This window comes from Ruditapes philippinarum, unplaced genomic scaffold (assembly GCF_026571515.1).
Source record: "Ruditapes philippinarum isolate M1 unplaced genomic scaffold, ASM2657151v2 ctg1468_1_1_1_1, whole genome shotgun sequence".
NCBI classification, from domain to species: Eukaryota; Metazoa; Mollusca; class Bivalvia; order Venerida; family Veneridae; genus Ruditapes; species Ruditapes philippinarum.
Genome location: NW_026861330.1, coordinates 122965 through 136867, shown reverse-complemented (window position 1 = coordinate 136867; position 13903 = coordinate 122965). Strand labels below are relative to the sequence as shown.

Below are 13903 nucleotides of genomic sequence, written 5' to 3'. Positions count from 1 at the left end.
CCAACCCGGCTGTAGATTGCCCATGGATATTTATTTAATCCATGGTCAGAGCAAACAGTTGTCCATGGTTAGTCCATGCAAGACAGCATGGTCCAGGGAAATCAATTTTCAGTATGGACATTGTCGATGGCCAACTTCCTTCTCAATAAATTTGCCCGTACGAAAACTTCCGCCCTGAAAAAAGCAGAAATTCTGTCTACCCGTACGAAAACTTCCGCCCTGAAAAAAGCAGAAATTCCTCCTAGCTACTAGGCGTAATCCGTCTAAGGCATTTCAGGTTTACATATCACAGATTCCTCCTATAAGCAGGAATACGCTGCGAAATATGCAAATTTTCTTAGGAGGAAAACAGTTTGGGTAGAGGGAAAAAACCCCGCCTAAGAAAATTTAACCAGGAAAAAATTCAGCTTAAGGAAAGCAGGAGAAAATTCCGCCTTAGGAAAATTCTTAGCTAGAAAAAATTCCGCCTAAAATATTTTAACCAGGAAAAAAATACCTACTTAGAAAAATCACTAGCAGGAGAAAATTCTTTCTAAGGAATACTAGCAAAAAATCCGCCTAAGGAAATGAAGTTATTGGTACACTAATAAAGCTGAATTATAGATGGATAAAACATTATTATTTAGCTGCATAAGAATTGAATTGGAATCCAAAATGTACAGACAGACAATAGGTGATCACAATTACAAAGCTTTTAAGTTATCTTTGTGAGCTTTACCATAATCTTTTCTACATTAGGGTGCATGTACAGTACGTAATTTTTAAGAGTCACACAAAAAACAGATACACAAGTTATATTTTTTATTGCACTGCTATTGTATTGTTTTAATCCATGGCAAATTATTTCATTTTATTTCACTGTAAATGTTTTCTGTTCAGCCAGTTGTTTTCATTTTTATTCCAAGCATAACTGATCTGCTTTAAGTTATGGCATCATTAATATCCTTGTCCTTGACTCCTCCTCATCCATTCTTTTTACACCAGCCTGAGACATATCCTGAAACACAAAGTTAACAGTCATCAGTAAAACACTGCCAACACAAATATCTTATATTATTGTTTCTTGTCATTGTATGCAGTTATAATTGTACATGCATTTAAACTATAATTCATTACAACCAAACTTAGTGTTACAAATTTACTCTCAAACTTAATGCAAAATTATTTAATTTATTTGAAATATATTTTTATTGTTTAAATGTATCCAAAAGTAACTTACCTGGGCTGCGTTTCATGGAGAGTCCTAAGTTAATCCTAAATCCTAGGACTTATGACCAACTTTAGGAGAAAAAGTTTTTGCACTTAAGACCGTTTCAAGTAACTGTCCTATCTTTTGTCTTAAACTTAAGACTTATGACCAATTCGCTCTCCTGAAAAAAGTTACAAAATACAATGGCACGCGCATAATCCCGGATTGGATTTACTATGTAATTGATTATAGGAAGTATAAAAAGTAATGTATTTCCCTCTTATCATGTTGAGTGAAAATATATACCATATTTCACGAAAAACGATAAAATAACCGTTTTATTTAATTTCATAGTAAAAAATATTTACGCAATTGTACATCGCGCAGTAATATTATTTATTATATACTTATAAATGAAATATTGAGAAATATTGATAAAATAAAATGCGTATTTTCATTTTCCGTATTTTCACTGTAAAAATTTATTTTTCACTGCAGTGAAACATATTTTCCGTATTTTCACTGGTGTCTTGCCGGACTACTTTCTTTTAAATTCTGCCAGTACACAAAATTTAAGGGAAAGTCTTTCCAATTTTATCGCAAAAAAGAGAAAAATGTATATAATAAACAGAAAATTCAAGTTTTTTCTATAAATACATGATTTATTTTCATCTTGTGGCATGAAAATTACCATATTTCACTCGTGGCTACCGCCACTCATGAAATATTTATTTTCATACCACTCCATGAAAATAAATCATGTATTTATAGAAAAAACTTGAATATCCTCTATTTATAGATGCGTTTTGTTTTGTACGCGATATTTGGCGCTAAATTGTGACGTCATGTAAACAACTCTTCAAACGTCTTTACAGCGTTAATGACTGAATTAAAGATATTGGTGTTCGGATTTATTTTCTTAGTTAGACCATTATCTATCATTCTAGATAGTTTTCAAAACAAAATTCAACAAAAAGTTGTTTGATTTTGGAGTGGTTTTGACTTAGGACAATCTTAAGATACCTTTACAACACTCCTAGACTTAGGACTGTTTTTGGTCATAAATATAGGAGTCCTAAGTTAGGACCTTTTTTAAGACTTTCTTTGAAACGCAAAATTGTCACAATTTTTGACTTAAGACAAACTTAAGACTTAGGACTCTCCATGAAACGCAGCCCTGAATTTTTATGATATTGGTATTTATCTTCTTGTCCAAGGTCATAATGTAGCATTCAAAATGCATTTACAACTGAGCATTATCCAGATTTATTATTGTCATTTTCATTCACAAGGCTAAGTCTTAATTTTTTTCTTTGAAAAATTCAAAAATATTCAATCCTTACACTTTAAACAAAATATTATCTCAAAAATTGCTTATATATTATCACCACAATTTTTAACTTTCAATAAAGTCCTTTGTTATTTGCTTTATTTCCACTGTCTCAGCTTCTGCTGACCAATATTTCCTAGATTTCAAATTATGGACAAGTCCATGATATGATGGTAAACAGGGATAATCCAACCCATCATTTTATTTTCACAATTATATAAACATACCAGAAAATAAATGGAAAAAGAATCCAAAATTCATAATAATTATTTTTTAAAAACTTTGCAAAGCCCTTCTTAACAGACTCTTCATATAAAATGTACAAAGTAACTGTTGCCCCCCCCCCCCCCCCAAAAAAAAATCACACGGAACTAGTTGTCTGGACTGTAGCAGAATTTACGATGGGAAACCATAATATCTGATCTGTGTGTTATCAGGTCTGTGGTGTGAAATCATAGTAGAGTGGTTACTATAGAGGCAGTATTTATTTATTTATCCTGTGGAGTTTTTTTTATCAATTAATGATTATGTATATTTATGTTTGTACAAACAATATTTTAGTTTTGAAAATTAACAATGAATAAAAGCAGCAAAATAATTGTTGATCACTTATTCGATTTATAATTTACCTGTCTTCTGCAGAAATTTCTCTTAATTCAGAAAATCTGTCTAGTAATCGGATTTTGTTTCAAATAAATCAACTTACACTTATATATATTAATATATAAATGAGTTTTGATAATTATATAGATAATAAGATTTAAGAATTCAACTACCCCAGCTTTACAGAACTTTCTTGGAAAATTTATTGTGAAACTTTAAAATATATATAACGTGGAGCATAATAGATAATAGAAATACCTTTTAACGTCTCCTTCTACACCAAATTTTGTCTGTGGCATTCTTAGGTGATCTTTTATCAAGTTTGCTTATATTAATTTAATTGGCCCCTTTAAGGGGCCGCTAAAGCTAAAAATAGAAAACTATTGAACATCATTTCCTACTGAAATAATTGATAGATGATCACCAAACTTTATTGTATCATTCTTAGGTAGTCTTTTATCAAGTTTGCTCATATTAACTTGATTGGCCCCGTTGAAGCTAAAGCTTAAATGCCCCTGGTCATGGCATTTCTTCAAATTATAGTTTAAAGATATTTTATGCTCATATTTAATAATTGGATAATTTCCAACACTGAAAAATAGTTGTTTCTGATAAGCGACTAAGTGCCATCATGGCCCTCTTGTCTATTATTTTGATTCAGTTGCCTCAAGGCACCAATAGAGCCAAGCATGAGGAATCTGGTAATACTGATAGACAAAAACAACCTGGAAGTTATCCTCAAGATGATGGAAAGAAAGACAATATAGCAAGATCAAGTGGCACAGAACAAACCAGATCTGATAAAAGTGCAACACAGGTAATCATAAAGTACAGTACATGCAGTAGTTAACATTAACTTGATTATTTGTGCATTTTGTTCTGAAATTTTGGTGAGACATTTAAAATAAAGGATGAATTATGTCAGTCACAGTTGGAGCTACCAATCACATTGCTCTGCACTGCAAATAATATACATGTAGCTCCACCATAATATAAACTGGAAACATTTGACCCTTGGTCGGTGAGTCTATTCATCTCCATGTTACTTGTCTCATGTAAAAGAATAATACAAATATACATGTTAAATGATTTTTTTCGACCAATGGCTGCTTGGCTCAAATAATCACCTAAGCATTGCAATGAACAGAATTTTAAGCCATTGCTGTGCCAGTTAAAGGTCAAGATTATCCTTGAAGGTTAAATGTCACACAATCTTTTAAGGGCTCTTTAAAGTCTATACCTGGTGAACGGATTACTTATATCTTCTTTTACTGAAATCTTCATCTTAATCACACAGTGTAATATGCCAAAATAGATAATGGCTGTCAAAAACACATTGCTGAGACATTGTTTCAGCAACTGTCAAATATTGTTACTAGTACTGGATAAAAATAATTGTGAACAGGTATGAATAATACAGTATGTTCTAAGATAGTAAGCACATAGTATATTTAAGAATATGCTTCTCAAAGATCTTTTTTTGTGAAAACTGAAAAACAAACTTTGCATCCACAGGTAGACTGAATCCTTTTTCTCCAGTTCTATTATTATCCGGTGATGCAAAATTAGTAACCCGTAAAACATTAGAGAAAAATAATAACACAGTAAATGTCCAGATAAACCTATTTTCCTACATGTTAATTATTTAGGCAATATAAAATAAATTCTTAGATTCGCATCCCTGTGACCATCCAGCAAAAATTGCTCTGCCCAAACTTTTCAGCTTGACTCAAAGAAGTCTCTCTGTAGTCATCATTATCAGTCTGCGTTGCGGGTGCCCTCTGCAAACTTTACCTCGATCATAACCTTTCAAGTTCTTTGTGTTTTGGAACCATTCTTTGCCACAACAATTCTTGAGACAAGTCCTCCAAGTAGACGAGACTAAACTTGACTACCTTGACCTGCAATGGCCGATTTTTGAGCTCCCCGAAAACTTTCGGGGGAGCATATAGTCGGCGCCTTGTTCGTCTGTTCGTCCGTCAGTCTGTCCGTCTGTTGTTTTGTCCGGAGCATAACTTGAAAACCCTTGGAGATAATTTGTTTAAACTTCATACAGTGGTAGAGGGCATTGAGGGGGAGTGCAGTGTCAAAGAACCATTACTCTATTTTGCCCGTTTTTTTCAATAATCTCCCCTTATAGAAAAATCTTTTCCAGGACATAACTCTAAAACTATAAGAGATATCAACATGAAACTTTGTAGGTGAATATATCTCAATAGGTAGATGTGCAGTGCACAAGAATCATAACTCTGTCTTGCCTAATTCTAGAGTTATTGTCCTTTGTTTATTTTTACTTTTTGAACTTTGTCTGGGTAATTACTCTAAAATTATAAGATATATCAACATGAAACTTTGTTGGTAGATTGATCTCATTGAGTAAAAGTGCAGTACAAAAAAACCATAACTCTGTTTTGCCCAATTTTTTAATTATCTCCCCTTTTAAAAAAATCTTGTCTGGGAAATAACTCTAAAACTACAAGATATATCAACATGAAACTTTGTAGGTAGATGGATCCCGATGGGTAGATGTGCAGTGCCTTTCCAAATTTTGTAGTAATTGCCCTTTGTTCATTTTTGGCCGGGTTGCTCTGGTGCAAACCCGGGTTATAGTATGGTGAATGTCGGGCGGCGGGCGGCGGGCGGGAAAAAACTTTCGTAAAAGTTTTCTCAGCAACTACTTATCACAGCCTCTTGATATTTGGCATACAGCATCAACACATGGTCCCATACCGTGGGATTTGATTTCAGGTATGTCGCTCATCCACTTCCTGTTTATCGACTTAGTTAAATTTTCAACATTAATGGTCAATGGTAGGAAATTTTCGTAACAGTTTTCTCAGCAACTACTTATCACAGCCTCTTGATATTTGGCATACAGCATCAACACATGGTCCCATACCGTGGGATTTGATTTCAGGTCTGTCGCTCATCCACTTCCTGTTTACAGACTTAGTTAAATTTTTGACATTAATGGTCAATGGTAAACATTTTTTGTAACATCACAGCCTCATGATATTTGGTATACAAATGCAACCCGGCCTTTTCTGTCTTTTACCCATTTTTGGCCTGGTTGCACAGGTGCAAACCCGGGTTATAGTATGGTGAATGTCGGGCGGCGGGTTGGCGGCGGCGGGCGGGCGGGGAAAAAATTTTCGTAACAGTTTTCTCAGCAACTACTTATCACAGCCTCTTGATATTTGGCATACAGCATTGACACATGGTCCCATACCGTGGGATTCGATTTCAGGTCTGTCGCTCATCCACTTCCTGTTTATCCACTTAGTTTAAATTAGTTTAGATTTTTTGACATTAATGGTCAATGGTAGGAAATTTTCGTAACAGTTTTCTCAGCAACTACTTATCACGGACTCTTGATATTTGGCATACAGCGTTGACACATGGTCCTATACCGTGGGATTGGATTTCAGGTCTGTCGCTCATCCACTTCCTGTTTATCCACTTAGTTAAATTAGTTAGATTTTCGACATTAATGGTCAATGGTAGGACATTTTCGTAACAGTTTTCTCAGCAACTACTTATCACAGCCTCTTGATATTTGGCATACAGCATTGACACATGGTCCCATACCGTGGGATTCGATTTCAGGTCTGTCGCTCATCCACTTCCTGTTTATTCACTTAGTTAAATTAGTTAGATTTTTTGACATTAATGGTCAATGGTAGGAAATTTTCGTAACAGTTTTCTCAGCAACTACTTATCACAGCCTCTTGATATTTGGCATACAGCATTGACACATGGTCCCATACCGTGGGATTCGATTTCAGGTCTGTCGCTCATCCACTTCCTGTTTATCCACTTAGTTAAATTAGTTAGATTTTTTGACATTAATGGTCAATGGTAGGAAATTTTCGTAACAGTTTTCTCAGCAACTACTTATCACAGACTCTTGATATTTGGCATACAGCATTGACACATGGTCCTATACCGTGGGATTGGATTTCAGGTCTGTCGCTCATCCTCTTCCTGTTTATCCACTTAGTTAAATTAGTTAGATTTTCGACATTAATGGTCAATGGTAGGAAATTTTCGTAACAGTTTTCTCAGCAACTACTTATCACAGCCTCTTGATATTTGGCATACAGCATTGATACATGGTCCCATACCGCTGGATTGGATTTCAGGTCTGTCGCTCATCCACTTCCTGTTTATCCACTTAGTTAAATAAGTTAGATTTTTCGACATTAATGGTCAATGGTAGGAAATTTTCGTAACAGTTTTCTCAGCAACTACTTATCACAGCCTCTTGATATTTGGCATACAGCATTGACACATGGTCCCATACTGTGGGATTTGATTTCAGGTCTGTCGCTCATTCAGTTCCTGTTTATCCACTTAGTGAAATAAGTTAGATTTTTCGACATTAATGGTCAATGGTAGGAAATTTTCGTAACAGTTTTCTCAGCAACTACTTATCACAGCCTCTTGATATTTGGCATACAGCATTGACACATGGTCCCATACTGTGGGATTCGATTTCAAGTCTGCAGCTCATCCACTTCCTGTTCACATTAATGGTCAATGGTAGGAAATTTTCGTAACATTTTTCTCAGAAACTACTAATCACAGCCTCTTGATATTTGGCATACAGCATTGACACATGGTCCCATACTGTGGGATTCGATTTTAGGTGTGTAGCTAATCCACTACCTGTTTACCTACTGAATTAAATTTTCGACATTAATGGGTCAATGGAAATTTTTTTCGTAACATCACAGCCTCATGATATTTGGTGTACAAATGCAACCCGGCCTTTTCTGTCTTTGACCCATTTTTACATTTTGAAGTTGTCCGGGACATAACTCGAAAACCATACAAGATATCAACAAGAAACTTTGTAGGTTGATAGATCGCATTGATTAGAAGTGCAGTGCAAAGAACAGTTACAATGCCTAAGGAATTATTGCACTTTGAACTTTTTCCAGGGACATAACTCTTAAACTACAAGAGGTGTACTTTCCTGTGTCCAAAACCTATTCGGGGAACATCACCCGGCTCAAATCAGCTGTTAGTGGCTATAACTTTGTTATTAGTCCACTACCAGTTTAGCCGGAGGGGACTTTCGGCTTACACTCGGTCAGCCCGTCCGTCTGTCTGTCAGCACTACCGAATAGGGATAGGGATAGGGGGGCATCTAACTGTAAACAGAACAAAAGAGAACAACAGAATTCACTCCGTATTAATAGAATAAGGGGCCATGGCCCTCTATTATGCAAAAGAAAATAACAAAATAAATTGCCCTTTATCCCTATTCAGTTGGACGTCCATCCGTCTTTCAGTACGTCTGTTTAAAAAACTGGATCCCGTGATAAGCAAAAAGTACTGAAAATATTTTATGAAACTTGATAAATGGATAGATTGCAGTATGGAGATTATGCACGTCTTTTTCTTTTCCTCCTATGTTGAAAATTCTGGTTGCTATGGCAACAAATAGACAAATAGAAAATATGGCAAATTCAAAACATAAACTTGATCCAGTGATAACATAAAAAGTACTGAAAATGGTCAAGATTTCTGATTCTAGTTTTTACTACAAGTTATTTATTTCTTAAGGTATTTACTTCAAACTTCAAATATAAGTTTCTGGTCATCAACCACTACATATGTGACAAGGTTTACAACTCTAGCACAAAAATTGTCAGAATTACCTCCCTTGAACTTGGAATTGTCATGAAATAAATGTTTTTTTAACAACTTCTTTATTTGGTAATGTATCTACTTCAAACTTCATATATATGTTTCTTATTATCACTCAAATCATTTGAGAGAAGGTTCAATACTCTAGTAAGACTATTTCCAGATTAATGTCCCCCTTGAACTTTTTTTTCGAGAATTTGGTATTTTGTACTCTAACTTCTTCATTCCTTATAGGATTTACTTTAAACTCCCACATCATAATAATATCTAGAATCAATATTTCCAGAACTATCTCCACTTTTGAGCTCACCAGAGCCGAAGGCTCAGGGTGAGCTATTAGTATCAAAGGGGGATGCTCCGGCGCCCGTCGTCCGTCGTCATGCGTCAACAATCGTCTTCTTCTCTGAAACTACTAGGCAGATTTACTTCAAATTTGGTCTGTAGCATCCTTGTGTTTTAGGTGTCAGCGGAGCTAAAAATAGAAAAACTTTAAACATCTTCTTCTACAGAACTAATTGATGGATGATAACCAAACTTTGTCTGTAGCATTCTTGGGTAGTCTTTTATCAAGTTTGCTAATATTATTTTGCTTGGCCCCTTTTAAGGGTCTCTAGGGCTAAAAATAGAAAAAACCTTTAAATATCTTCTCCTACAGAACTAATTGATGGATGACACCAAACTTTGTCTCTAGCATTCTTGGGTAATCTTTTATCAAGTTTGCTCATATAAATTTGATTGGCCCCTTTTAGGGGCCGCTAAAGCTAAAAATAGAAAAACCGTTAAATGTCTATTTCCAGAGAACTAATTGATGGATGATCACCAAACTTTGTCTGTAGCATTCATGGGTCGTCTTTTATCAAGTTTGCTAATATTATTTTGATTGGCCCCTTTTAGGGGTCTCTAGGGCTAAAAATAGAAACACCTTTAAAAATCTTCTCCTACAGAACTAATTGATGGATGATCACCAAACTTTGTCTGTGGCATTCTTGGGTAGTGTTTAATCAAGTTTGCTAATATTATTTTGATTGGCCCCTTTTAAGGGTCTCTAGGGCTAAAAATAGAAAAAACCTTTAAATATCTTCTCCTACAGAACTAATTGATGGATGATCACCAAACTTTGTCTCTAGCATTCTTGGGTAGTCTTTTATCAAGTTTGCTCATATAAATTTGATTGACCCCTTTTAGGGGCCGCTAAAGCTAAAAATAGAAAAACCGTTAAATGTCTATTTCCAGAGAACTTATTGATGGATGATCACCAAACTTTGTCTGTAGCATTCATGGGTCGTCTTTTATCAAGTTTGCTAATATTATTTTGATTGGCCCCTTTTAGGGGTCTCTAGGGCTAAAAATAGAAACACCTTTAAACATCTTCTCCTACAGAACTAATTGATGGATGATCACCAAACTTTGTCTGTGGCATTCTTGGGTAGTGTTTAATTAAGTTTGCTCACATTAATTTGATTGGCCCCTTTTAGGGGCCGCTAAAGCTAAAAATAGAAAAACCGTTAAATGTCTGTTTCTAGAGAACTAATTGATCGATGGTCACCAAACTTTGCCTGTAGCATTTTTGGGTAGTCTTTTATCAAGTTTACTCATATTAATTTGATTAGCCCCTTTTAGGGGTCTCTAAAGCTAAAAGTAGAAAATTCTTTAGATATCTTCTTCTACAGAACAAATTGATGGATGTTCACCAAACTTTGTCTGTAGCATTCTTTGGTAGTATTTTATCAAGTTTGCTAATTTATTTTGATTGGCCCCTTTTAGGGGTCTCTAGGGCTAAAAATAGAAACACCTTTAAACATCTTCTACAGAACTAATTGATGGATGATCACCAAACTTTGTCTGTAGCATTCTTAGGTAGTCTTTTATCAAGTTTGCTTATATTATTTTGATTGGCCCCTTTTAGGGGTCTCTAGGGTTAAAAATAGAAAAACCTTTAAACATCTTCTCCTACAGAACTAATTGATGGATGATCACCAAACTTTGTCTGTAGCATTATTGGGTAGTGTTTTATCAAGTTTGCTCTGGCCCCTTAGGGGCCGCTAAAGCTAAAAATAGAAAAAACCGTTAAACGTCTATTTCTAGACAACTAATTGATTCATGATCACCAAACTTTTCTGTAGCATTCTTGGGTAGTGTTTTATCAAGTTTGCTCATATAAATTTGATTGGCCCCTTTTAGGGGATGCTAAAGCTAAAAATAGAAAAACCTATAAACGTATATTTCTACAGAACTAATTGATGGATGTTGACCAAACTTTTTCTGTAGCATTCTTAGGTAGTCTTTTATCAAGTTTGCTAATATTATTTTGATTGGCCTCTTTTAGGGGTCTCTTGGGCTAAAAATAGGAAAACCTATAAACGTCTATTTCTACAGAACTAATTGATGGATGATCCCAAAACTTTGTCTGTGGCATTCTTGGGTAGTCTTTTATCAAGTTTGCTCATATCAATTTGATTGGCCAATTTTAGGGGCCGCTAAACCTAAAAATAGAAAAACCGTTAAATGTCTATTTCTTGAGAACTAATTGATGGATGTTCACCAAACTTTGTCTGTAGCATTCTTTGGTAGTCTTTTATCAAGTTTGCTAATATTATTTTGATTGGCCCCTTTAAGGGGTCTCTATAGCTAAAAATAGAAAAACCTTTAGATATCTTCTTCTACAGAACAAATTGATGGATGATCACCAAACTTTGCCTGTAGCGTTCTAGGTTAGTCTTTTATCAAGTTTGCTCATATTAATTTGATTGGCCCCTTTTAGGGGCTCTATAGCTAAAAATAGAAAAACCTTTAGATATTTTCTTCTCCAGAACAAATTGATGGATGTTCACGAAACTTTGTCTGTAGCATTCTTTGGTAGGCTTTTATCAAGTTTACTAATATTATTTTGATTGGCCCCTTTTAGGGGTCTCTAGGGCTAAACATAGTAAAACCTTTAAACATCTTCTCCTACAGAACTAATTGATGGATGATCACCAAACTTTGTCTGTAGCATTCTTTGGTAGTGTTTTATCAAGTTTGCTCATATAAATTTGATTGGCCTCTTTTAGGGGCCACTAAAGCTAAAAATAGGAAAACCGTTAAATGTCTATTTCTAGAGAACTAATTGATGGATGATCACCAAATGTGTCTGTAGCATTCATGGGTAGTCTTTCATCAAGTTTGCTAATATTATTTTGATTGGCCCCTTTTAGGGGTCTCTAGGGCTAAACATAGAAAAACCTTTAAACATCTTCTCCTACAGAACTAATTGATGGATGATCCCCAAACGTTGTCTGTAGCATTCTTTGGTAGTGTTTTATCAAGTTTGCTCATATAAATTTGATTGGCCTCTTTTAGGGGCCACTAAAGCTAAAAATAGAAAAACCGTTAAATGTCTATTTCTAGAGAACTAATTGATGGATGATCACCAAATTTGTCTGTAGCATTTATGGGTAGTCTTTTATCAAGTTTGCTAATATTATTTTAATTGGCCCCTTTTAGGGGTCTCTAGGGCTAAAAATAGAAAAACCTTTAAATATCTTCTCCTACAGAACTAATTGATGGATGATCACCAAACTTTGTTCAAGTTTGCTAATATTATTATGATTGGGCCCTTTTAGGGGTCTCTATGGCTAAAAATAGAAAAACCTATAACCTATTAATTAGTAAAAATTTATCAAGTTTGCTAATATTATTTTGATTGGCCCCTTTTAGGGGTCTCTAGGGCTAAAAATAGAAAAACCTTTAAACATTTTCTCCTACAGAACTAATTGATGGATGATCACCAAACTTTGTTTGTAGCATTCTTGGGTAGTGTTTTATCAAGTTTGCTCATATAAATTTGATTATCCCCTGTTAGGGGTCTCTTTAGCTAAAAATAGAAAGAAACCGTTAAATGTCTATTTCTAGAGAACTAAATGATGGATGTTCACCAAACTTTGTCTGTAGCATTCTTGGGTAGTTTTATATCAAGTTTGCTCATATTAATTTGATTGGCCCCTTTTAGGGGTCTCTATAGCTAAAAATAGAACTAATTGATGGCTGATCACAAAACGTTGTCTGTAGCATTCTTTGGTAGTCTTTTATCAAGTTTGCTCGTATGAATTTGATTGGCCCATTTTAGGGGCCGCTAAAGCTAAAAATAGAAATACCTTTAAATGTCTATTTCTAAAGAAGTATTAAACCTTCGAACATCATTTCCTATTGAAATTATTGAGAGATGATCACCAAACTTTGTAGCATTCTTAGTGAGTCTTTTATCAAGTTTGCTCATATTAATTTGATTAGCCCCATTTAAGCTAAAGCTTAAATGCCTCCAGTCATGGCATTTCTTCAAATTATTGTTTAAACATATTCTATGCTCAAATTTAATGTTAGAATATATTGACATTCCAACACTGAAACGCAGATGTTTCTGGTGAGCGACTCAGGGCCATCATGGCCCTCTTGTATGATGGCCTTCTTGTCTCATTTATTCTTTTACTTTCTTATTGTTTCATGGACTTACTTCAAATTCAAAAATAAACATTCATTATCAACACCTACGTTATAATTATATATATATTTCAATTTTCATCTTTGTTACAATACAGTTTAGTGGTCTATTTGAAAATTGTTATTTTTTCACTTTTTTGTGACTATAAATGATATCTTTAAACTTAAAATAATTGTTCTTTGTTACACTTGCATCATGTATGACAATATTCATAATTCATCTTTTAAGGGTTTTCTCTTTAAGAATTTTGCTTAAAAAATGTTATATTTTGGTAAAAGGGATGTTTAAAAAAACAACTTTAGATTGTCCTTCTGTCCGTCTGTCGGTTCATAAAAACTGTTTCCGGAGATCGCTTTTAATTATTTTTTTTCAACAAATTTACTTAAAATAGAGAAAAGTTGAAACATTAGTTATACTTATTCATCCTGAGAAAATTGAACCCTTTTCTGTTGTAAGAACATAATTTCCTTGCCAGGCAGGGAAAGTTAACACATTACTATGATACAGACAAACTAAGAACTCAAAAATTTAAGTTCATTCATGTCATGCATTCAATGCCATAATTGAATGGCCAGTGGTCCTTTAGAATGTTGCTGGGGTTCTAACCGGAAGGGGACTTAGGGATTGCTTGCAATACTATGATAATTGC

At 34.5% G+C, this 13903-nt stretch overlaps 1 protein-coding gene across 1 annotated transcript in view; it reads left to right on the top strand.

The window, feature by feature from the left end:
- LOC132715278 (uncharacterized) overlaps positions 1–13903 on the top strand; it is a 68436-nt gene that overhangs the window by 20288 nt on the left and 34245 nt on the right. The window contains exon 5 of the mRNA XM_060698267.1: positions 3784–3939. Coding sequence (XP_060554250.1) covers positions 3784–3939 — 156 coding nt within the window. The remainder of the gene's footprint in view (positions 1–3783; positions 3940–13903) is intronic.